The 27,761-nt window shown below is 28.8% G+C and overlaps 1 protein-coding gene across 4 annotated transcripts in view; it reads right to left on the minus strand.

Annotated features, from left to right (window-relative positions):
- LOC129958200 (small conductance calcium-activated potassium channel protein 1-like) overlaps positions 1-27,761 on the minus strand; it is a 603,543-nt gene that overhangs the window by 237,588 nt on the left and 338,194 nt on the right. For 3 of the 4 annotated variants that reach the window (XM_056070473.1, XM_056070471.1, XM_056070472.1), the window contains 2 exons: positions 7,148-9,073; positions 4,447-4,548 (listed from right to left, as the gene is read on the minus strand). In XM_056070473.1, the coding sequence (XP_055926448.1) occupies positions 4,447-4,548; positions 7,148-7,577 (532 nt within the window). In that variant the 5' untranslated portion in view covers positions 7,578-9,073. The remainder of the gene's footprint in view (positions 1-4,446; positions 4,549-7,147; positions 9,074-27,761) is intronic. The other variant, XM_056070474.1, reaches the window with a different exon arrangement.

Genomic DNA, 27,761 nt, shown 5'->3' on the forward strand with positions numbered 1-27,761 from the left:
AATAACGTAAATAAATAAAAAAAAATAGTAAAATGAAATAATAATGTATCATATGTGGACAAAAAACTCTTATTTAAGTGAGTTTATTTATAACATTTTAATTCTTCAAAGTAAAATAATATTTATGTGAATTATTATTATAATATTCAGCTGTAAAAAGCAGTCAAAACAGATGTTTTCGAGACTTGAAAATACAATAATTCGAATTTGGGACCCATAATTCAAAATACCATATTTTGGCATCAATATAGCAAAAAAGAGAATAAAACAATTTCAGCATTACATTTCTTTAATATGTATTTTATTTTTTACTGAATTATATTTACTGAAAGTTGCAACATTTCCTTTCATTTTAAAGGAAAGTTCAGTTTAAAATTTGAAGTTACTTTTTTTAGTTTTATTCCTCTGTTGATTTTAACATACGGAATTAATTTTAGCATTTAGCAATGAATGAGCAATAAATATTTATGTAATACAACTATATTTTTCAAGCAATGTCTAAAATGTTTTAGTAATTTTATCATGTCATCTTTTTTTGTAATTATAAGTTCGAAATCCCAATTTTCGGATTAAGGATTTTAAATATTTCAAGCCCAAAAGAATTGCTGGACTTTAAAATATCAGGATTCTGATATTATATTATATATCATTTAAGATAAAATTTTAAGATAATCTTTAGCGAAAATTAACTTCTAACGAAGAATATGTCACAATGTATCATACATATCGTTCAACAAAGAAAATATTATTTTGCTAACGGAAGCTACTGCTTTCTATTCCTGACAGCTGTCAAAATGGGATATATCGAAAACTAAAAGGCGAAACTGCTATATCAATGATTTATGCATATCTCTAGGACATTATGCAATCCTTTCCCAGAATATCTAAACTCCTATAGGGGACAGGTGGACACCAATCGATGTCCTTTTTGAAAAGCTAATGTTATGGAAATACAACCCGGATGGCATAAATATGTGTTTGGAAACCACGGAAACATCGAAGCCCGTGTTCTATTCATTCAAAAGAAGTAAAAACATGGGAGCTGCGCCTGAAACATATTTTAAAAAAATGATACAACACATTCCGATAAATTTTTCTTAGGAGAAAAGTTTACCATCAATTGAATAAAACCGGAGCTTTTTTAATTATTTGAATTTGGAAATGGAAATGAATTTGTTACATTTTTAAAACTTCTCGATTGTCGAAGAAAATAACAATAGCTGTTTTCTTTAATTTAAAAATGCTATTAAGCTGAGAAGTTCTGCTGAATTGAATGATCAGAAAAACTGAAGATTAATTTATTACGCTTCCCAAAATTATTGTTTTTGAGAAAATGGAGGATGCATCTCAAATACCAATTCTCTTTTTAAAAAATTGATACATAGCTCTATTGTAATAATTTGAAAAGAAATATTTATGTAAGAGATATGTTAAAATGGAACCGGAGTTTTTGAAAGAAAAGATAATATATTTTTCAAATTCATTCTATTTTGCATCTCCAAAATTTTTCAGAATTTGAAAAAAATGGACATTCACTTGGAACCGCTTTTGATGTGTTCAAAATGGCACAAAACGTTCTGAATTTTTTTAAAAGGAAAAATGCATGACGGATTTCCGAAGAAAGAAATCAAGATTTTTTTAAGAGATATTTTTTATTTTCAAAAGTGTAATTGAAACTGGTTGAAGTTTCCATCCCCAGTCTTTATCCCGTCATGTAGAAATGAAATATTTTGCTCATTTTTTCTTAAATATTTTAAAATAATGTATAACTTAAAGAAATTTTAAATGATAAATATGTGTAGAGAATGTAAAAAAGTTGCATAAGTAACTTAAATAACATAGATATTTATTCAAAATTACTGATTAGAGAATTTCATAATTTTATTAAAAAATCCTTAAAAACGCTTCCATTCCATTACAAAAGCGTGACGGATATTTTTTTTTATTCATTGAATTCTAAATTATTAGGTTTTAAACAAAGATAAAAAAAATTATAAAATATTCACAAAGGAGTTATAGATAACAAGAAAGCTTATACGGAAAACATGAATGTTTAAGCTAAATAAGTCCAAGGACAATATGTGTTAAAAAAATAACCCATTCATTTGATTGATGTTCAAATTCTTCTGAGCTTGAAATTGTATGACCTATTACGAAATGAAAATATTAACCTTTTTATAGCAGATGGCATAAATGTTTCTTTTGAATAAAAGGCCGTAAAATGACTGAACAACTTTTACTATTTTATGCTTGAAGACGAATATGTCTTTAAGTAAGTGAAAAACTTGAATACTAAACTTTTTATTGCGATTGATTTTTATATCACTTATAAGTAATACGTTTGTACAATAATTTTTATATGTTTATAAAATAATAATTTAACAATCAGAAAACAAACAAAAGTATTACTGCATTTTTTATTTGGAATTGGTAACTTTCATAAAAAAATTAATTACAAGCATTAAAATTATTTTATTTACCAACATTAATAAAACTTTCAATCCCAGTTTTAATTTATTAATGTTCTTACTGATTTTTCCTTTATGCTTTTGTATTTTGATCTACACAAATGAGAACGAGATATAAAATATTGTGCCATGGGAAGTTAAAACAATTTTTGTTTTAATGTCAATGCTTTAAAATGGCCTTATGTTTTTCGAGTCAAATATGTTAATTTGAAAAATTCAGGATTTCTTTTTAAATTAATTCTTGATCAATCGAATCATTGTTCATCATTTCTAAAGAAAGAATGCTGCACTAGTTATATTAACACTAGATTTTGAAGTAACTTGACACCTTTTTGGGTCCGATCTTGATATTTTTACTGCTATTAGATGACAAGGACGGAAATGAGTTGATAACTTCTCGCCCAACTTTTGCACTCGACCAGCAGGAGGACATTTGGCTCTAGCGTATTTAGTGTCCACTAGGACTGCTCAACGTCTGCTCTTCTTTACTATGGCAGATGACTCCAGGCTCCGAAGCCGAGATTTTACCACTACTTTAGAAGAATGCAACCGATTTAGGCGCTTAACACAAGCTTAAAAAGTACATTATCAAAAGTTTAGCAATCAGTTTTCAAGCAAAACTCTTATAAAATCTTGATGTCAAATTTCTGGTACAAAAGTCTTGACGATATTTTTAATACGATTAACAGAATTAGGTAAATAACAAACGCTTTCTCTTAAATTAATTAAGGTGAATTAAAATTCATATTTTGTTAGTTTTAAATATAATCTTGGGAAACGTGTTTGAAGGAGATTTTAAAGCAGAAAAATGAGTTTAAAAACCTCCATTTAAAGATAAAATTATGTAGCTGTTTTTAAAATAACCCATTTCATGAATAACCATAACTTATAAATCATGGAACAAGATTCAAGGGCAGACAAGGTGTATGGCAACACGCCCTTTTCATGATTGAACATTGGGTCGCAAGCGTAAAAGGCGATAATTAAGTAAAATAAAAGAATATAAAGAGTACAACACCAGTTTATTTGAATACTGCAACGGCTCAATAACATAGTTTCATTATTAACATGCGAAGCACTCAAAAGCTTCATTGTTGATAATGCACCTTACTTCTGTTTGTATCCATCATACTGAGACGATCTGTAATGATGATACTAATAATGATGTGTTATTGTGCTATTTTAAATCTGCCTTCTATTAAACCAATGGTTTGCACTTTAAATGGCGTATCCTTTACTTTTACTTAATTGACTGGCAAGGGGCCCCCAGTAGCGTTCGCCCTTCAGAGTTGTGACTCCATGTTTTATTGTAATTTTTTGAGTTCTTGACTTACCCTTTAAGTTTATTTCAGGACTTTCGAACCACTTTATATGTATAAAGCTTTGTCTGTGTTACCATGCATAATCGTAAGCAAGGTTAAACAAAATATCATAGGACTTCTAAAATAATTTTGACTGGATTTATACCGGCTTTGGATATATTGGATATTGGAGATAAAAATCTATGTGAGCGCATGAATAGTTCATTCCCTCAAAAAACAGGCAATAGGATATGAAATGTTCCGTTTCCCTTTGTAAATCATTCTACACATATGGATTATCACTTTATCATAATAAACAACTTTTATATTAAAAAATTTTCTACAGCTACAATAAATAAGAAATTATGGATTGAAAAATGATTTTCAATCTCTAATTTTGTTTGCTTTTTAATCTGAGCATGCGTCAACTCATTAGAAAGTTTTCATGAGTTGCATTCTTTTCCAAGCTTCTTTATCCTTAAAACTCATATTCTTAAAGAATTAAAGATGTAAATCACAGAAGACGGTGAAAGAATTAGAAAAAACGGTGGAAAAACTCCAGCCAAAAGGAGTTAATCGTTGGATTTTTTTTATTATTTATTTTTGTGCTTTTAAATTTATTTTCGTGCTTTTGTGCAGAAAAAAGGGGTGCATCCGTGAAAGTGCATTTCTCATACTTTTTTGCAGATGGACAAGGGGTACTGCGATGTTAGACCTCCTCACAGCCGAATCCGAAGCGCTGGTACTTGAATCAATGGAGAGAGTTGGGAATATATGGCCTAAATGAAAGAAGCAGTAATGTTAAGAAATTTTAATACACTTAGGTAACTTCCGGAACTTAATGGCAGTTAGGTTTAGAGCTAACTGTCTTTGCCTATCGTGATGTAATGTATATGGGTCCCTTTCAGACTATTTGACTCTTTAGTAGTTTTTTATTATAAACATTCACACAGGAAGAAACTCCTTTGGATGCAATCAAAGTGGCATCGAATTAAATGTAGCTAAAAGTGTTACCCAAAATGAACTATCAGAAATTGCTTATTTTGTTTTGGAGAATAAATTTTGATCCTATTGAAGTATATTCGGGGATATAAAGTAGCAAAAATGGCATTTTGAATTTTAAACAATGTTGGAACACCATTAAAATTTCCTTTTTATGCTAATTGTTTATGCATATAAAGAAATTAGAAAATGATTAAATGTCAAAAAATTTGAATCAATGTATTATTCAATAAACAGATAAGGCTTCATACCCCTTTGACATTTACAGAAATTCGTTTGATGGAAACATCAACATGGGAAAGCAATTATCGGCTTTGGATAACTCCGGCCTCAGCATTAACCTAGATCATATCCCGAACCGACAATCTCATAATCATTCCCGGAGGCAGTAACCCCTCTTAACACAAAGCCTATCAAAGTAAATTCCTCCTAATTTTACATTTAATGGAGTTATGTTCGAAGACTGAGCAAGTTTAGCAACAGAAATGCTGAATACTTTAAATGAATATTCATGTTTTGAACTATTTATAGATTGAGATATCTTTAATTTGGTAAGAAGTTCCGTTCCGATGGTATCTACTGAAATGAATGCAAGGAATCGGCCTTATTGTTCCGAAATGTTGTGATAGTTATGAAATAGGAGAAAGCGCCATAACTTGGGAAACAATTTTTAACAGGTTTGCTGCCACGACTCAAGTTTGTGATTTAGATTATCTAATTATTACTTATCTAATTAATGACCTCTGTTTTATTATCTCTTAACTGTAGCAGAAAAACGTGACTTCTAATGAGAAAGTTGGTGTGAATCACATGCGATTTATACAACACCCAACTTGTTAATATTTCATAAATGAAAAAAATAGTTTTTACTGACTATTTCCAGTTTTTCATCCCGCGTTATATATTTATAACCATTTAACTTTTTAAAATAAGATATTTATAATAGATTAGATCATTTAAGTGTTGATCAAATAATCTCATGGCGCTATATAGAGAACGATTAGATTTTAAAATTCATCTGCGTTTAGATCCGAAATCCTATAATAGTGAAAATCTAGCTGAATAATCAGACCAAAGATATTTCTATTAATCTTAATTTAAATTAAGTTCCGGAGATAAAATTTCAGATGGGTTATTTCATTCGCGCAAAACCTTTCATACAGATATATTAAAGCAAGCATAAAATTATTATGATCAATATAATAATATATTATATATGATCAATATAATTTTTATAGATTTAACTGGTAAGTAGAAATCCTCCTGAATTTTTTTTTTTTTTTGCAATTTATTATTTATAACTAAAATTTTACTGGGCAAATAAATTCATAAAATATTTAAAATACAAATTAAATTTTTTGCATTCTCTTTATGCCCTATGGAAAATTCTGCCATCAGCCAACTACGGACTATAATTGCTTTCTAGCAAATGTTTTAATTTATGTGTGCATTGAAATAAAAGTAAACCTCTTGGGAAAGGTATAATTCTACTCTGAAAGACACAAATCGTCTGTCTCGTCGCTCAACTCTCGCAATTTAAATAACGTAGAATATTAAATAAAATATGGTAATGTGAAAGAAAGAAGGGTTAAAAAACCAAGACCAAGTTTTCGTGTTCTCGACGAAGTTTTAAATACAAAATGGTTAATAAGCAAATTAATGCTGAAAACCGAAGTAATTAAGCAACGAAAACAAAATTTAGGAATTTAAATAAATTATTGCAATTTTAATAATCGTGACAATTCCTTTTAACTCTATTGTATGCGATATCTTGACTTAGAGCTTTGCTCTGTATCTTGCTGTTGTGAGCTCGAGTGCGAGACCGTGCTATTGCGGCATATGCACGATAAACTTTTCGCTCCTTTGGTGGCATAGTTAGAGATATTTAAATCTTTAGCAGTCCTGCTACTATGACGGCTCTTATCACGCTATGACAGGCGAGTTCACTGTATATGACTTGCCGCAATGAGGCCGATTTCGTCAGGTATAGAGTCTATGTTGAAGATACGGAAGGCCAGTCCCGTTTCCATCGGACAATTATAGCGGACGAGGTAATTATTTGTGTTGACTTTATATTTTACGATTTTTTAAAATTTTGAATTTTATTTTTCTAAATCTCTTTTGACATGTGAAAGGGACTTAAAAAATATCTTACTGGCTGATTTTGAATTTAAATTTCAAATAAATTATAATAATGAAAAGATGTGATTATCTGATTAAATTAATTTCTACATCAAATACAGAATATAGCGTAAATCATTTTACTAATTAATTATTAAATCATTAAAATAATTGAAAAATACGATAAAATGTGACAGTTTAATATATAATCCTGATGAAACCAGTTGATAACAGATATAAAATTCGGCTACTTACGTTCATAAAGAATTTCCCTCTGTAAGGCTGCCGGCTGCACTTGAATCTCTGGTCTGATTTCAGGACAAGACCTGTAATTGGCCTGAGGGGATCCTGTTACGTTGTTTAGCTCTGTTGAATCAGTCGAATTTTGCTGTTCTAAGGGCTGGAACTCAACTAATGGTAAGGGTCTTTCCGGCTCCGAGTGCATTCGTCCAAAGTGAAGAGCATTTTTGTTGTTGTATACCGGTGGAAACAAAATCGACGAATCCACTGACTGTTGTTTCCCCATTTCAAACAAATAGTGCTCGTTGTCGTTATCAGACTCACTTATGCTGAGGCTAGGTAATAAAGGAGGAGGTAAAGACCCCTCTCTAGATGCAGTTTGTGGCTCGGTGCTGATGTCCGCACCGGACTCATCGGGAGCAGGGGTCACCATAACCAAGGACATATCGCAACTCGTTTCAGAAGCTGAGATTTTCAATGTACTAAACAGTTGTGAATGGTAACAAACTGACAAACCTAATATTATTTTACATAAATATAGTCATTTTTTAGAAATCCCTCATCTTGTATCAGTTGTAAAAATGGTCTAGGAGAAAGTTAAAATCAAAATTTGGTTATATCTCTTTTTTTGTCATATATAAAGTCATAAGCGTTAAACAGGACCTAATGAAAACTTTCCCTCAAAGTTTTATTACAATTCAAACTACTTTTCATACAACAACATAATATCTAGATCTACGGAAAGTAAAAGTAAAAAAAAACTTTTCCTTCCCTTACAAAACTATCTAATCACGAACCTGCATTTCTACCTGAATCTCTTCTTAACTATTGAATTTATAATGACATTACGAAACTGATTTCTTCACATCTATATCATTCACTTACATGATGATTCTCTAGTTACAACTTATTTCAACTACTTAGATATATAATTTTTTTCCAGTTATCTATCTATCTATCTATATATATATATATATATGTAGAGTCAGATTTATACTGATACAAGTTGTATTCACGCACAGCACATGTATCACATTTATTCTTGTGGCAAAGAATTGCGAAGTTCTTTTCCTGAAGAAGCCAAAAATCACTATACTTGGAGTTATTTTGGTCCAAGAGGAATCGAAATACTATGCAATTTTATTCTCAATTGAGTGTCCCGCATAGAAAAAGACTGTGATTATGCTGAGCCGTAATGGCGTTTTGATGTTATACTCTACTTGGAGTGAAATGATATAGATAATCTATGAAAACCTATATTTTCGATCGAGAGAAATTGGATCATCTAGTCGTATGTATCATCAATATTTCGTTTAGATGTCAAGGTCAAAAATAATAGTCAGAAAAACATGTACAGAATCTTCTAGTTCAGAAATTGCCGCACCGTTTTTTTAATTCTGCAAGACTTTCTTATTGTCAACCCTTAAAAATTTGAAAAATGCATCACACATACTTAATCATTGTTGAAAACAGATGCAGAATTTCTTTTTTACTTCCACCTTGACTTCTTACAAATTTTCAATCCCGATTTGCATGAATAAACACTTTTGTGAAATCCTGCGAACCTACTGCCTTAAAAGTCTGACCTCATTTCTAGCCAGAAACGTTCAGGTTTTTTTTTTTTATTATTAATTTATGATTTTTCAAAGCCAGCTGTGTGAGAAAGAGAAGGCGGGATGAAGCGGATTCCAGTTTTTATTCAGTTAAAAATGATTTTCTCTCGGGTATTCAAATATTTTTCCAGAACGTACAAAAGACAAGCCTTGTTAAAGTATTAGTTTTGTTTTTTATAAAAAGCGATTTTCCCTGGTAAAAAAGATTTGATTGTTTCTGAAGTTTCTTTCAGAGAAAAATATGTATGCATTATTATTTTGTGTTTCTTCAACATGAGAAAGGATGAACTAGCTTTCCAATGGGGGCTTCTATACAGCAGATGGGAATCTGAAAAGAAAAAGAATATTTTAATTTAGATTAAATTAGTTGACAGCTGAAACTCATGTTATCACAATTTTCATAAAACAGAAATAATTACATTTTAGAAAAAGAGACGATCATATTAAAAATATGTTGAACTCAAACCACGATAAATTGTATTTGAAGAATTAATAAGAATTTCCGTAAATTTTTAACTTGTTAGTTGTGAATATATTTATATGCAACCTATTTTACATTAGATTATTTATTTTAATTTTTTATTCTTTAGAATCATTTAACATTTATTTATAAAAAATTAGTTTTGCTCGTTTATATCATGTTTACATTCTCAAACTGTAACATTTAGAGAAAGTATCGCCGAAATTTATCAAAAAAAAAAAAAAAATGCAGAAAAACGTTTTATAAAAAAATAGAAAAGGCCTAATTAAAACAGTTCTTTATTTCTTTTGTATTTTGCTATAAACTTTTCAAAGGCTGACAAGGTTTTAAATATTTTTGAAAATGTATAGCAGGATATATTTTAATACAATATTCATCATGAAAATAACTAAACATTTTTAAGTAGAAACTTAAGCCACTGAGTAAAAGTATATGACATAGGACTTTTAAAGATTTGATTCAAAATTGAACTATTCCAAATTTGACGCATTTTTTATGCATTTATCAATCGTTTATTGTAAAATTAAGGAAGTAGTATTTTATTAACGGCAACTAATGCAAGCAATAAATATTACGTAACTGGTTAAATAATTGAGAATATAAAAACAGTGTTATACTAAGGCTATTATCATGCTAAAAATCACCAGATTTTTAATGTATATGAGATTTATTTATTTTTTTGTGCAAGGAATAACAAGAGAATTTGGACGATTATAATTTTCTTAAAGATAGAAATCATTTATAATAAGGTTCCCACTAATCCCTAAAAATTCACAGGAAGAAAATTTCAACTGTCACTAAGCAGAATTTCTGAAAATGTCATTTTGTCTCTTTTTTTGTGACACACTACATCTATTATTTTACAGATCAACAATATTACTTCTCTCTCTTATTTCTTGATTTTTTTTAAATTTACTTTTGATCACTTGATTATCAATATTATTCAAAAATACCATTTAAAAATATCCTTTTTAAAATGTCGTTTTAAGTTTTATGACATTATTTTGATGAACTAATTCCTGAATGACAGTTGTTTTGTAATCAGCAAAAACATTGTACCTGAAATGTTAGAAGATTATTAATTTTTGAATTTTGTATCAAACGTGCATGCACTTATCGCATTTTAAACTTTTAAGCGAGAATTAAGTCATTCATAGAAGTTGCATTTTAATGTGAAATTACATGGAGTCTAGATATTTCTTAAATGTTCTTTGGACTCTTAGTTGAACCAGTGTTAATATATCTCAGAAAAAGAAAATATCGTCTAGTCAGAAAGCAGAAATAATTAAATAGTAATAGAAGTTCGTCTAAAATTTAAAAATGTATCCACAGATTGCCCGCCCCAAGTGCGTTTTTCAATTTTTTTTATTATCACTTTTATTTACTTTCTTCTTTACTTAAATTTCACTTTGCATTTGCTTAGCTCGAAAAAACTGTATAACGATGCCGGAGATTACATTCTTCAATTTCAGAATCTTCCTTTATTCAAGTCAAGGAAAATTCATAATTTTAATGGCAAATAACTCCGCACATTTTACACTTAACTCCATGAAACCTTTACCTGTGTTTTTTATCATACTAAAACATACATTTTTCTAATTCAACTTTTTGGTCCATTTCCTTTATTTTTTTAGTTATTTTTTTGTAACTAATTTGAGTTTGTTTTTTCCCCGCTGAGAGCGCTGTATCATCTTCACTTTGATCCTAAATTCATCATAGTTACTTCACTATAAGTTACTTTCCTAGCTATATGAGAAGTTGTTTTGAATATAAAGAGTTTAAAAAGACTTTACCGATCAATATATTACAGTGTACTAGAGCAAAACTAAGTTTCTGATGATCTGATCAATTCTCTGTTTTACGGTCTATTTTTTTCCTTACTTTACACGTATTTACATGGTTTATATATGGACACCCAACAGCATTAATAAATCTCGAAAGATCAGATTTTTTCACATCTTAAAACTCCACAAATGTTCCTCTCATACTATGCGAGACAATTTACATAGATTCAGATATTCTATCAAAAACTTTCTCCTATCAATTGAAATGAACGCCATACCTGTTCTGAAGTATTACGTTACACGAATGTGAATAGCATGTTGGTACCCAAGAGTGGTAAATCATTCTACGGTTTTTATTTTAAATGAGGTACTTTGCCCTCTTTATTACTTACTTTATTACCTTAGTTCCTGCTCCATCATGCATATTTATTCCTTATTAGCCGTGCTATTTCACTTTCACTCTCCGTTTATCAGCGTAAAACAGTTTCTCTCTGCACCGCATGATCGGATTTCTTTTTTTAACCTCAATGGGTTTAAGACGGACAGTGGCATCGCTGCGTTGAAATACTTTAGTTTATTTCATATTAGCCTGAAGTTGTTATCCGCTGTATTGCATTATGGCATTTGTTGCTTTGATATCTAAATTTATTTTAGAAATATTTATTTCATTCATTCCATGCTAGATAAAACAATAGATAGTACCGTACTTTGTTTTCATATAGCTCCAAAATATCACTTTCTTTTATAAATATAATTTCAGCATTTTTAATACTTTAGTTTGCAGTGATATTAGTATGCTCCACAGTCAATTTTGATTGCACTAGAGGGATTCTATTTAAGGTAGAATATTAATGCAAATTATATTTTAAATTCAAAAGTTATTTTACAAGTATATAAATTTTTTACAAATGATTACCAGTCAAAAGCAATCAAATTAAAACTATATAGATTTTAATGTTATATCAACTTATTTGGAACAGAATGGCTCAGTCTCAGATCAAATAAAAAATTAATTAAAAATTATATTTTAAGATCAAAGTATTTTATTTTGATTGCACTGCATTAAAATAAACACATTTAATTGTACCTTTATTGTTGTTTTATGAATGTACGTAGTCATATGGCATGAATAAGATTGTATAATCGACATCTATATATAAATAAAAATAATTGTGTGTGTGTGTTCCACGTCTCTTCATAACAGCTGAGCCCAATTGAAATAAATTTAGAATACTTATTATTTAAGACAAGAGCAAAAATTCCGTCGATTTTTCATAGTTCAAAAAGTAATTAAGTGCTCAATTAATTAGAAATTAACCAATATTTTGTCTTTTTCCACCGTAATTTCTGTGGAAATTATTCCAACTCAAGCGTTTCGAAGCTTACTTGTTAGTTTCATTTTTGCACAATATTTCTTTTAATTGTTACAATTTTTACAAAATTTAATAGCATTAAAATTAATGTTGACTTTAATTACTGTATCAATATTTTTTTAAATACTTATATTTTTTACAAGTTTTCATTTGCTTCAAATTAGTGATTTAACAATGCTTATAAGCGATAATAAGTAAATCTCTCAAACGGAGGTAAGAAAAATAAAACTCCTGCTAGAAAATAAACGACGACAATAGCGGCTCCAGGCTAAGAGAAATTAACCAATATTTTGCCATTTTTTCTCAGAGATTTCGGAGGAAATTATATCGAAAAAATTTACACCATCTTAAAATTAAAACGTTTGCCTTTTCAACGATTACAAATTCAATTTTGATCAATTTTTCTTTCAATCTTTATTTATTCATTAGGAAATTTAATGATATGATTTTTTGAAATAAGGAAATTTATAGGTACTCGTTTGCTGGGAAATGTTAAAAGTTTGAGCTACTCCACTGTTTTTTTTAAGTTTCTCTTTTATTTCAATACGTGTCTTGAAAATCATCTTGTATGTGACAATATTTCACCAAAAGTAATTTCCACGTTTAAAATATAAGTAAGAGGATTTTAATCCCGAGAAAGGCCGTGTATATCAACTAGTTATCAAATAATAAGAACATTTTGTAATGCATTTCTGATGTTCTGGTTCTGGCTTTATATATGCAATTAAAAGCACCGTTATTATAAGTTCACCGCTAAGGAAAGAGAAAGAAGATCTTATAGCGATATTTTCTTGAAATTTTTAGTAAAATATTAGAAATATTTGCAAGAATTTCTCGTAAATCTCGCAATCTTATTAATTTATTATTAAAGTAGAGTGAACGGATAAGTTAACAATGCCAGAATTGAAACTTTGTTGCAAAACCAGTTACTAGCTCAAACACTTCTTAGAAAATTCAACTAGAATAAAATATAAGATTTTAGGTGATACTCGACTAAAAGAATGTAATCTGTATTACAAGTGACTGATTAGATAAGAATCTTTTCAAGAAACAACACAGAAAAAATCCTATTCCATTGGTTAACTTCCTTTTTTAACAAAACAAACAGGCCAGATTGCATACTAATCTTCGGAAAATAGCTACCGTAAACTCTTCGTGTTACTGCCCTAACAAATTGTGCACTCTTATTGATTTCAACCAATTCAATCGCCTAAAGCAATAGGATTCGTAAATCACTCGAACTGAAATGATTTTATCTGTTTTAGTACACAAGGCTTCTCTCAGTAATTTGATTTAGCTTCAATTAAAGCGCCACATGACTCGCTTAATAATATTGCACCATGATCAGATTAAATTGCTTACCTGATAATTATCCAAGCAGAAATTACGAAATAGAAACTTGGGTTAGAAATATGGGAAAAAAGTAAATGGGTATCGAATAAGTTGTTTATCATACAAAATAATCCGTCACGGAATAGGCAATTAGAACCATCTTTTAAATACTCATAAGTGAATAACAATAATTCTGTTATTGAACAAGATGAAGAATTATATAAACTATCAGATTCAAAACATACTAAATATTGACATTTTTAAAATTTTGCAATCCACGGTTGAATGGATAATGATCAGTGATTGTTATTTATGCTGTGGTTCTACTTTATAGTTTCAATATAATTAAATCTAGGGTTAACTATTTTCATTTTGCATTGGGCAGAAAATGAAAAAAAAAAAAAATAATAATAACAATACTTTTCAAATAAATAAAATTCATTTTCAGTATTTTCTTCTCTTATTAGAACTCTATGAAAACTGTTTCTTAACTACAAATGACTACTCGATTTTCAATAACTACAAATGACTACTCCGACCTACCTTAAGACACATGGATAAAACTGAATAACCGGAGCACCGCGACAGAAACACTGGAGGGAACTGTGTTGAGTCCTAAGGGCCAACACTGGCTATTGTATAATCTTTACCGTGGGAAGTTAGTCCCGTCATCGATGGGAGGTAACCAACCCCCCACCATTCTCCATATCCACCAGACTGGCGAGAGCAAGCCCCCATACCTGAAGCTTCTCATCCTCGTTTTCGAGGTGTCCTCCAGTGGGAGTAGATTTGCGATAAATAAACTTTCGTTTCTTTCACATTACAGAAACCCAAAAACCATTTAATGAACTTCGCTCAGTAAAATAGTGATTTCAAATGGATTGGCTATGAGTATTCTTGGGATATATAAAAAGAATTAAAAATAATGGTCCATGCTGTTTTTAAACAGAATAATACAAAAGAACGCTCTGTATTTGTGAGCAAACTCGTACGTATTTAAGAAACTGAAAAACCTCGAATGAGATTTCTATGATGTATTTCAATAAAACTCCTCAAATTAAATTTGAAACGCCGCTTCTTTAAGCATCTTAGTTCAAAATACGGGAAAACAACTATGATAGAAGTATCATGTATGGTTTAATGTATATCATATCTATCCTATGTATAATCGCTTTAAAATTGTATCAAGTAAATCATATTCTTATTGTGAGCTTAAATGAGTTCAGTTGGCTATTAATACAAAGATTCCATTGTTTTATTGGTTAAATAAAAATAGGATTTAATATGTTTGTTATACGCATGAAACATGAAGTAGATATGTAGCCTCTAAAATAACTTCCATTCTGCAATTCATCCATTCTTGAAATTAAATAATTTTTTTTTGTAAGATCATTCAGATCCTGCAGTATCGTCTAAGGATTAGCTCTCCATTATATTTTTTGCTGGAAATCTTTATTGATCTTGATGGTTTCTAATTAATTATCCTATTCATGAGCAACCTCTAATGATTTTCAATGAAGACATTTCTCAATTTCCTGAAGTGTTATCCAGTATTTTTTGTGTATAAAAGCTTATTAGGCACCTCATAGAGTGAAAAGGAAGTCTATTGATTATTTTCACACAGGCTGTACGCTCGTTAAGCTTTAAAACACGGAATGTTAGAGTAATTGAGAATGTCAAAACATGGACGTCCACTGACTAATTTATACATTCGTGCTAAACAAGCTAATATTTCTACATATTTGTTGAGAAGGAAACCTGTGTTCAGCAACTCCAACAACTAAAAAATTCCATTACCATTACCCTTTCGCGAGGCACGAAAGCGTCTTTTTATTATTGAAAGTCATCTGCTCTTCACGGTTTTTCGCGTGCAGCATTAATTTTAAGACTACTACTTAACCCCAGGTTTCATGGGGGTAATTTATTTTTCATTAGTAGAAAACTTTTTTTTTTTTTTTTAGTTTCTCTTTAAACAGTTTTGAAACCAGAAATTACATTTATAAGGTTGAATGCATATGTTAGGATATTTTAACTAATTATAGCAAATTAGAAAACTTAGGGCGAAACGTACCGCTTAATTATAACAGGAAAGTCAAATATAATCGCTCTCAAAAATATTTATTTTATTAATATTTGCGCTCCATTATTTGGAAAATTTATTTTACAAATTTTACTAAAATTCTTCTGAAATATTATATACCAATTTCAAAAAAAATATTGATAGGAATATAAAAATTTTCAGTTCAATGTGTTACAAAAATGTAATTAAAATTGCTTTGATATGAGTCATTTCATAATGTCATCAGTTTTTATTTTAAGAACTACTAATTAGCTGAACAATTTTTTAATCAATAGCTTGTAAAACATAGAATACCTATCTAAACTGTCGGAGTATTTATCTAATTTTAGACTGGAACCCTGCTTCTAATTGTTTTTAGACAAAGGGACTATTATAATATAAACACACTCTTATGGAATCTTTAAGCTAGTGAAATATGTATTATAGCAGTGTCTCATATGAATAGAATTGTTCAGTTGTGATTTCTTCAGATGCACACTTCTAATACTCTAATACAGACTTCATGGATAGATGAAGTACTTAAATGAAAATGTTTTACAACAGAATATCTACTCCCACACTACTCACGTAATATTGCTTTTATAAAGCTTTTTTTCAAAGTAAAATTACTGCGACTTGCTTTCATTATCTTAAATCGGTCGTCAGGTGACATTTATTTTCGAAACTTCTTCAAAATATAAAACTGACGACTTATTATCTATTCGATTGTATTTCAGCTTAAGGGCTTTCAAAGCTATAAAAATTCCCATCATTAATTTGAAGCAATTTTTCTACTATATCACATATACTGATAAATGTACAATGCAGATCAAAATATTCCAAAATGGTCTTGAACTGTAATTTGCTAAGACTTGATTTAAAAAAATACAATGTCTTGAAATCTTTTAAAAAAACATGTTCAAGCTGTAATAATAATAATAAAAAAACTTTAAATTTTTTTTTCAACGACGCTTTCTATATTGAAAAATTGTCAACGTCAACTCATTTCATATAAATAACGCTTTTGCCATTTAATTGTATTTTCCAGTGCTGTAAATGCACACCATTCCTGCCATATTATTTTAACTTCCAATTTTATGTCATTTATAGTTTATAGTTATATAGTATGGTACTTGAATTTTTAGAAAAATTTAAGACTCATTCTTCTTAGTTTAATTTTTTTTATTAGACACAATTAGCGTTTTTTATAAACAATATCTCAAACCCATTTGCAAGCAATTTTATCTTCAAGAACACTGACGGATTGATCAGATAAATGGTTGAATTTTATTGTATTTAATTTGTTTATCATTCACATCCTTACAATTTCATTTTCCTTATTGTTTTTCTCTATGTAAATTATGCTGCTGCGTCAATTTATTCATTAAGCTAATGTAATTTTTATTCATTATTCATTAAGCTAATGTAATACATAATTTAATTTTTTTTCAAGTTCTCACAATTTTTAAAACATATATTTAAAACTAAATGGATAATCTGATGTTTCAATTAAGTATTGGCTAGATAATCTTCAAGATCTTAAGATAATTTTTTTAATATTATTTTTCTAAACAAAAGATTAGATCCGTTAGAATATTATGAAACTAAGCATCTAAAAATTGTAAATAATACAATTTTTACAATTGTCAATACAAATAAAACAATGAATGATGAATTAATAATAATGAGAAAGAATTCTTATAGCGTTGAACAGAATTATCGCCTTGGAAAACAGAACGTTTTTAGTCAGAAATAATAAACTGATGTGTGTTATTGGATATGCTTTTGATGGATGGCTTTCATCAGAAATATAAGCAGCAAATGAATTACTTCGAGTGATAAAAGAACTGAGAGAAATAGTTTTCTTTGCTTAGGATTTTGGAAATATAACGCAGTCAATGAAAACAAGTGAATGAAATCACGGAAAATGAGTCTTAACCTCAATATCATTTATATATATATATATATATATATATATATATATATATATATATAACAGTAAAAAATTTATTATCTAATCTACTAATGCACAAGAAAATTATTTAATTAAATCGTTGATAGATATATATTGTCTTGGAAGTGAAATGAATCATAAATTATTAAAGAATGTAAAATACTCTGAATATTTGTGAATTAAAATAATTTAATTTATTCATGTGTATTATATTTTACTCAAAAATTGGTGAAGAGTTCATTACTTAGTAATTTTAAATTCAATTGATAAGTTATATGATATTTTGTTTAGAAAAAATAGTTAGCCTTGCAATTTCTAACTAGTTAACTTTTTTTTATCTGTATACTAAAGTATACTAAAGTTTTAAATAGTTGTTTCGCACAATAAACTTTTATCTTCAATATTTTGACCCTATCTGTGGCCAATGCTGTTCGAATTGTCGATATAATTAGAATCTATAGTATAATATTAAGTTTCATAAATGCAGCATAATAAAAGGAATGCTGTTAGTATATTTTATAAGCAGTAATTTTAGTTAAATATAAAGTAAAAAGTAAAACTTTTAAAATATGGATCTATTCTACAGTCATTTGAAATTCTCATCTCATTCAAATTATGAGTTCTTTAATAAAAGCAATGAAGACCACTTTTTTTACAAATACTTAGCGGTTTCTGATATTAACATTTCTGGTCTTATTTTCAAAGAATAACGAAATATGTAGACATCACTATTCCATAGAATGTATAAAAGAAAGAAATGGAAAAATTAGAGAGATTTCAAACTTTCAATTTGCCAAGGTTTATTAAAATCACGGAAGCACTTGAACATGCTATCTAACCACTCGACAAAAAATATTCATTACATATTTTTTTTAATGAGATATAATCACAAATTATTTGTCTGTTCTTCATAAATAGCAAAGTTTATTAAAAAAGTAAATATAAGCATATTATTTTTTTTTACTAAAAATAATATGCTATATTTTATCAAATACTTACTTGGGGGATTCAGTAATATTAAAGACTTTGGATTGATTATAAGGAATGAATCTTTAATATACCATCAAAATGAAGAAAAAAAAATGTGAATTAGAGAGATAGTGATTTTTAAAACTATTGAGTATTTTAGATCAATTACAAGGTAGCAAACCAATAATTCGTTTATGTAAAGTTATTGTTTGAATAAATCAAATAGCCATATACAATAAACATTGTGCATACAATAATACAAATAGCCCATGGGATTATTAATTCGACTGCTTTGAAAATTGATGCAGTAAAGGACGAAATGTATTACCATATACATAATATCTTCCAAATTATGATGATCCAATTACTCATTGTCCCTCTTTTAGTAAGATAAAGGGAATGATGAAATCGTTACTATGAATGTGTATATCAAATTTTTATAAAATCATAATGGCGATAAAGATAAGAACTTCAATAAGTGTAGAAAAATGAAAGGACTAAAAAGAAAGCAAATGAGATTCGAAAAAAATGCGCAATATATTATTTAATAAAGCATCTTTTCGATGAAAAATCGCTTTTCATTTACACAGAATTTACCAATCCCATATTTTTTCCCCCTAAAAGCAATCAAAATTTATTTTGAGCAATATTTGCAATTATTTTTAGTAGCCAAAGACATCAATTACCCTGATTTACTTCCAACCAGTTAATTGATGTCAGGAATGTCATCTCTTTACTCTAGTAGTATCATTATCTGCCAGCATAAATTTCCTTGCTAACAAAATTTACAGTCGCAGTGTCATTTTATAGCGATCGAAGAATCGAGATTTTCCTTAGCATTTTATTTTCAAAATATTGCTTCCATTAGAAAGTTGTCAAAAGAAAACGAATGAAGTATATTCAATATAGCTTCCTTACGAATTTAAATACTAGTAAGCATATTCAAATACAGAAGAATTATTTAATTGTTTATTGGTGATTTTGATTTTGAATAATTAGATTATTGATAGAATACACAATGGTTAGATCCTTATTAATATCCTTATTATTTTTTTAGAGTACTGTAGAAAAACATACCTGGGTTTCGATTATAATACATTTTACATATATGATTTCGGTTTCTGAAAATTAAAATTGTGAAATAATGTGTGCTTTTGCAAAAGTCTTCAAACAAAGCTTAATTGAAAGCAATGAAATGCATTAAATAACTTTTCCTAAAATGTCATTTAAAAGCTTAAATGAACAAGTAAAAAAAATTCAAATAAATGTTTATTTTATGCACTTTTTTTACTATATAAAGTACTATATTTATTTACTATATATTACATTTTATCATGCGAACAGGTAGGTTTCGATTTCCAAAATATATTAAAAACCAAGCCATTACCATTACAAGGAGTGAAATCTGGATTATTGTAGACATGGCAATGTAATTTTAAAGAATTCGCACAATTAAAAATACTCAAGAATAAACTAATTAAAAAATTCTTCTGGCTATCTGATTTTCACTATATATATGGGTGTGCGCAAAATTTCAGATATAACAAATAGAAAATTGGCCAGACTTTATTTTGCTAAATTTAATATGTACAAACAAACAGTCTGGTTTAAGCGAGTTCCAAAATATTTTAATACAAATAGATGAAACATACATTTGGGGAAATGAATCATTCTTTTACTTAAAATGAATGAATTAAATAAATATTTCAGTTTCTTCCTAGTTATTACCTGTTGCACTGCTATACCAATTACCATCCACAATTAGCATTCTTTTAGACGGTATTTAAATTGCAAGGCCTATCCGGAAAGTACGATCACTTTGATATGATGAAAAATATGAAAGCATAATTCAACGAATAGATTTATTTCAATAGCTAATACACTAATTGAAGCACTTTTCACTATAATCATCAGTGAAATCTATACACTTACCATACGGCATTTATTTTCTGATATCATGGAAATCTGCTTCATGATTTAAAAGCAAGTGCGTTTTTGGATACCAGGTTCTTCGATATCCCCCTACCAGAAACTTCAGGAATAAAAAACAACAATTTCATGTTACAAATATCTGGATATCTGCAGAAAATGGTTTCTACATTGCATTGCATTAACACATTCGCATGGTCGCCATGAAGAATAGCTCAGTAACTTCAGTATTTTTCTGTGGAAAATTCCATGCCATTTTTTTCTTCTCATAGATGTTATTTTTGCGTTTATAAAAACGTCTCAGAAATCTCTGATATTTTTCATCTGCTGTACGTCTCCCATAATGTGTGCAAAAGTTGCATCTTTGCAATCAGTGCATTTATGGTTAAGATTTGTTGCTTTGATTTCAATTAGGGTTCAATATGACTGAACCATTTTACACCTTCCGGCGAAGTGATCTTTGTCTATTAAGCGGAAAAAAGTGAAATGCTTTTTCAGTTTTTCCTAGATTACTTAAAAACAACTCCTTCAATTTTAAGAGTTATTTGCTCAAATGTATTGACTATAAAATTTTGTGCAAAATGAATAAAATAATATTTTATATTTTGTTGTAGAAGTATGAATATTAGTTCTGATGATTTTCTTTTTTCAAAAAAAAAAAAAAAAAAAGAAAAAAAAAAGCATTTAATTCGAAAGACGACACAAACAGTGAAAGTAATAATTTAAGTAAATAATGTATGCAAAATATTTATTTTTATATTGCCGTAAGTATTATGATACACCAATACCACCAATAGTGTGGTGGGAAAGTTTGGTGAAAGCATTTCAGCCAAGATACTGCCCCATATAATTGTTTATTGCTGGAAATTAGGATTCATGCAAAAATATTTTTTATGTAACTTCTAAATGGAATATTAATCCAACTTTATTACCCTTTGCATCATTTTGAAGTTTCATTTATTTATTTAATTTTGATTGTTAAAAATATCTGTAGAGTAGTAAGAAGGTGCAAATTAATTAAACAGGAGAATTCAACTTAAAACAATTATATACATTTATTTTTCGGAGCAATAAGCAAATCTTTGCATTATTTGAATAATTATGCATCGAATTACTTTGCCTAGTGCAAAGGGTTAAACGAGTATTTAGTCAAACTTAGCAAATTCACATCTATTTTCCAATTGAATTAAAAGGAAAGGAAAGATTAAAAGATGAAGTTGTCACACATGAAACTTTGCCGCCATTGGTCATTTTAATTGAATATCAAACGTCAACAAAGTAATTTATAAACATTAGAGAAGTATTAGAAAAAAATTTGTCCCAAGGATTCGAATCCGAAGTGAAATTCATGAATCAATTTCTGTGAATTCGGAAACTCTTTTATGTAGAATCGCTCTCCTGAAGAAATCAGATAAATGGCAACAGAATTACTTAATGTATGAATTATCACCTTATCTTCAATCTTCAATTAATGTAACATGAGAAAAAGTAATAATTTTTTTTCGGTTTATTCGTCCCGATATAGGGCAAAATCCATTACGTGGTGTATCCTACATTATCAAGGCAGAATTCCTCACACACTTTGTAATTTGAAAGCAAATGTTAGTACTTTTTCAGCAGTTCTACAGAAATTATTTGTATACAGAAAAAAATATTAGATAGATCTATTATTGCTTTTGATAGATACCTATAAGATCTACTACTGAAACTTTTAAAGTCTATAAACGTCAAAAAGATACTCTACATTGTAAGGTAATATTCAATGAGTTGATGACAATAATGATTGTGTTTTAAGAAAAATCTTAATTCTTTTCGAATTGTTGTAACAATGGAAGTCTTATAATTTTTTTAACTGCTCATTTTAATGCTACACTCTTAATGCTCACTCTTATGCTACATTTTTTAATTGGGCAAAATATGGAGGACATAGGCCACTTGGTTGTTACCTGTGGCATTGCTGCTGCTTAAGAAATAGATGTGCTACATTAATAGAGAAAGGAGCGCATCTTCTTATCACAATAACGTATTTACCATCTACAAATATTTTATCCTGAAACTAGGGAAAGGAAAATCACGGAACCTCTATCAGAAGTTTTAAAAGTTTCCGAAGCATGTAAAATGCTCTTCTATTCATTCACGCTATCAGTGATTGTAATACGAGGTTTTCAATTTACGGGCTAGGAAAGAAGAAGTTTGTTGATCCTTTGTTGTCAAGTATTTTCTCAAATTACTCAAGTTTTCCAGAGTAAATATGCCCGAAGGACAATATTAGGTATGCAGGGCATAAACTTATGAAATTGTTGAATAGAAGGCAAAAATAATGATACCTTGAACAGTTAAAGTTTTCACTTGAAAAACCAATATCAAATTTGTTTTGCTACTTCCAAACGTCGGAAGCTGTATCATTGAAGCTGAAGCATTGAACTATCTGAAGTTTAAATGTGTTTAGGTAAAGAGATAAACTGAGGTTGATAAACTATCATATATGGTCTAGAAAGTTTCATTTAGAGTTTACTTTCTGCTAATGTCCCAAGAAGTGTTCACTTGCATTCATATTTTGATACAGAAAATCAAAACTTCATTGCTCAATGAATTATCTAAACTGTACAGGACATGCATGCATTAACGCTCTTTCTGAAGCTCTTATAAAAGGTTATTACAAGAAAACAATGATCATATCAAAAACAGATGCTTCAATTAATTGAGGAAGAGGTCTTGGTCAACGCTGAAGAAACGAATTCTTGTTTTGTAATTTCATTATTTTATTCTTATTTTTCTCGTATTTTCTTACTTTATGAATACTTAATATACAATTATGATATCTAGAAAGTGAAAGCAATCCCAAGCAAAATTATATCGAAATTCACAGAAATTGGTTAATAGCCATAAATATTTTTCTATTTAAACTGTGCTGTCACTGGCGAACTGCTAAGATGCAGTTTTGCCTACCCCTACAAAACATAGGAAGTATACAGCAAAATGTGGAGAACTTTTGAGATTCCATTTTTAGAGACATATATATAAAATTTTCCGTGAAATAGAAAACAACGTTGGCTTTAAATTTTTCCGAGAAACATAAATTTTTTGATTAATGTTTCTGAACCAAAAGGAAAGCCCCTATTACGCCCCTCACTGTGGATGTTTTGACATCCTTCGAAAAATTAATTGCATTCACTGCTTGCTCATTACGCCCCGCAAACTGTATGGCCGATCTATCATTACAATTGGCGAATAAAGTATATGTAAGGAACTAAGTAATTTTTAAATAGCTACACCTATAACAAATGACAGAGGTTCGGTAAGTGCCAAATGTCGTATTCTTAAGACACGTCCTAAATATTTCAGGCTGGCCTTCGTGTTCAGTATTCTATTGTTTGTAAGCGGCTGGGGAACTTAATTTTCTGACAAACACTCAGTTCGAAACCTTAACCGTTTAATTCTGGTTATACTTTCTTTTCGCTATAGATTACCCGCGAAGTTCTAGTTATACTGCCTTTATTATTATCTAATCTTCTATTCTTTTTAGTATCAAAATGTTCTATTCAACTTTATTCTTCTATTCAACAAATTCTTTGCTCAACTTTATCAATATTTGGAGCGCTACATGAACGTCTTGCAAGAATATCGATGGAGAGAATGATCTAAGGAATCATGTTCTGAATCGTATGTTAATGGCCATGAAATCACAACTCTCTTACAGTTATTGCACCAGTATAGAAACTTTTTTACTCCAATGTCGCTAATATGCATTCTTATAATTAATTTTTCACATACAGTGCTTTAGAATAGGATACTTTATTTCTAATGTAACGATTGCTTTTCGTATGGCATGATATTTTTTCAAGACGAATAAAAATATATCTAATTATTTGGCCTAAGATTCAAAAGGCTTTTTATTTCTTTGTAAAGCAGAGAATAAAATACACGTGTAAATAATATTTACATTAATTGGTATAGATTACATTGGTTATGGATATCTTCGGCAAAAAAGGGAAAATATTAAATACATTTCAAAAGAAAATGCTTTACATTTTTCAATTTATTTTCAATTTGATAAATGATTTTCTTATAATGAAGATCAGATATTTATTTATGCTATCGAAATCAGGAACAATGCACTCTCTGAAAATGCGAAGTTTTAAAAAGCTTAAATTGCCCATTAAAATTCGCTTCAGCTTTTCGTAAGTTCAGTAACTAAACTCTATGCATAAAACTTTTAAACTGAAATTCAATTAATTATTTACTACGTTTAACTTTGGAAGAAATTAAAACTTCTAGTCTGCTTTGTCTTATCTCTGCTTTAAAGACATTAATCAGTTTGATAAAAGTTTCAGAAGCTTTACACGAACTTTTATTTTGAATCTGAGAATAATACGCCCCCTAACATAATGGTTTGGAAAACAAGATTTAAAAATAAATTAAAGTTTTATCAGGTGTTGATTGAAATATTATGAGGTGGAAATTTTAAAACGTTTATGAATAAATGTCTGAGAACATTGTTTTAATTATCTGATCGAGACAATGACCACATCAGGAGCTAACCCAAAATAAAGATCATAAAATTTAAGCTCGAATTTTATGTACAGCAATTTAGCGGTATCAAAATAAATTATTTTTAATATATAACTTAAGCTTTTTGTAGCAATATTAAAGATTGTTGCATAAATATATAATCACAAAAAAAGTTTTGCATTAACGTTTTTTTATTAATGGACTGAAAATAAATTTCTTCATACTTCCGTATTTTTATAAAAAAAAATGCATTTTATTCTTTAGTGTACTAATAAAAGCATCTTTCTAAAAAACTTTTTTTAAATATTTTTTTACATTTTAGCCTTTAATATGTATCATAATTTAATATTAGTCAGTAATTAATTATTAATTATCACTAAAGAATTTTAATATCGATTTTTTCGTAATTCATTATCAAAGGATGCCATACAAACGGATTTAAAAGCAATCGATTAAATAATAATTACTTTCTTAAAATATGGAACTGCCAACAAGAAAACCCGATTATTTCAAATTTTAAAGCTTTTACACATAAAGCAGTAAGTGAAAAAAAGTTGAACGGTAAAGTGATTGCAAAATTCCATCTTTACAAATAGGGTTTGACGGTTTTCAAAACCGGTTTTTTAAAGTAAATTTGTCACATTCGAAAACCGGTTTTTAAATTAAGAAAACCGGTTTTAAGAATTCATATTATTATGTAAAAATTAATTTTGAACTTATTTGATTTGCTATTCATTCTATGCAGCGGGCAGCAAACACATTTTTTCAACATTGCAAGTTGCGTTGGCCAGTGCTTGTGCACTGCATAGTTGCGCCTCGAATTCGTCAATTTATGTTTTTCATGAACATCGCTTTTCACCTTTTTTCCAAGGTGAAACAAAAGTTTGATAAAGTTCATCTCTTGCTTCTCGTCGGATGTTTTGTCTATCGGTATGAAGTCGATGCTAACAGAAACGTCAGCAATTTGACTGGCTCGTTTCGAAGAACGTGTGAAAGGAATAAATAATTCCCCGTTTTCTGCTTCTTGATCGCAGTATTTAATGATATCATATATTCTTCACACCACTCCTGAATGCTTTTTTACACCACTTGGACTAGCCATATCAATACGAAATATTCAGTTAAAATAAAATGCTGTCAGAAATGACATAACACTCACATACACGTGAAAAAAAATAGAACTAAAAAAGTATCTAATGAGAGAAATCCAAATCAAATGTGCTCATCGTTCCGCGTCCCACCCCTTAATGAAATGGAATTGTCGAAATGTGGTCTCAGTATCCGATCCGTCTCGCGTCACGACAGGTTTGTTTAATATTGTGAAGGTGAAAACTGGAAACAAAAATATATTTGGTAAAAATAATGTAAATATTAAGTATGTTTAATTTTTATGTTTATATTTTCTATTTTACATTTTAAAATTTAAATTTTATTATATAAATTTCTTCTATCAAAAATTAGTGTAAAATAAGAAGTTCTGGCTTCTGTTTAATGGAATTTTAAATAAAACACAAGGTGTTAAAATATTCCATATTTTCTTTCGCAACGTTTTAACATAAATTATGTCTTTAGCAAGCATCGGAATTAGATTAAGAAGCTTTTTTTTTTTTTTTTCAAAATTCCTAGAAAATGTGTTGATTAGATTATTTTAAATTGCATTAATATTGATAGTTAAAATAATAAAATTGTAAAATAAACGTCAAAAATATTTATTCAAAAACTTTAATTTCCTTTTTAGATAAAAATGAGTAAGTTGGAAGTTTGGGATAGTTTTCAAAAAGTTCGGGATAGACAAGCCAATCTGAAATCATAGTAATAAAATGTTGAGTTGCAAGGGATCATCTCCGAGCAATCTACATAATCATTTGAAAGCAGTTCATAAAATAATTGTCGGAAATAATATAATTGTTTAGTTTCTTGAAGACCCTGAAGAAAAACTTACAAATCTAAAGACACTGGAAGCTGAATTTCCATTATTTGAACAAACGAATAAAAGAACAAAAAACTTAGATTTGTAATTTGATGCCAAACTCAGTAACTAGTGAACGAGTATTTTCAATTTCAGGCAATATTGTGTTCAAAATAAGAACGAGATTTAGCCACCGTTCAGTGAATATTTTACGTTTTTTAAAATCCTATTTTCTTAGGAGAAATTAAAATTAGTGAAAATAACATAAATATTATTTAAAATTTTTGTTTGAGTTTTCGTTATTTTGTGTAAGTATTATGTATATGTAATCTTTAATTTTGTTTTTTATATTTTGACTTTGATATTGATTTCGTTTTTTGTTATTTTATATAAATTAAAATAAAATGAAAAAAATAGAATAGGGAAAAATATTTTATTTTTCCCTATTCAATTTTTTTTTTTTGACAAAAATTCGAAAATCGGTTAAAACCGGTTTTTTTGGAAATAGCGAATTTGAAAACCGGTTTTTCAAAATGTCAGTTTTTGTATAAACCCTATTTACAAACATGAAACAACTCAGATAAAACTTCTGATAAAGACTCTAGATGATGGTCTTACATAATCCATCCTTAAACATTGCTGGCATCCAATTTTTTTTTAACTTTTCATTGATTTATCATGGATTTTTTAGGAATTTTTTAAAAATTCAATAAG

The sequence above is a fragment of the Argiope bruennichi genome, chromosome X1, assembly GCF_947563725.1.
Source record: "Argiope bruennichi chromosome X1, qqArgBrue1.1, whole genome shotgun sequence".
NCBI classification, from domain to species: Eukaryota; Metazoa; Arthropoda; class Arachnida; order Araneae; family Araneidae; genus Argiope; species Argiope bruennichi.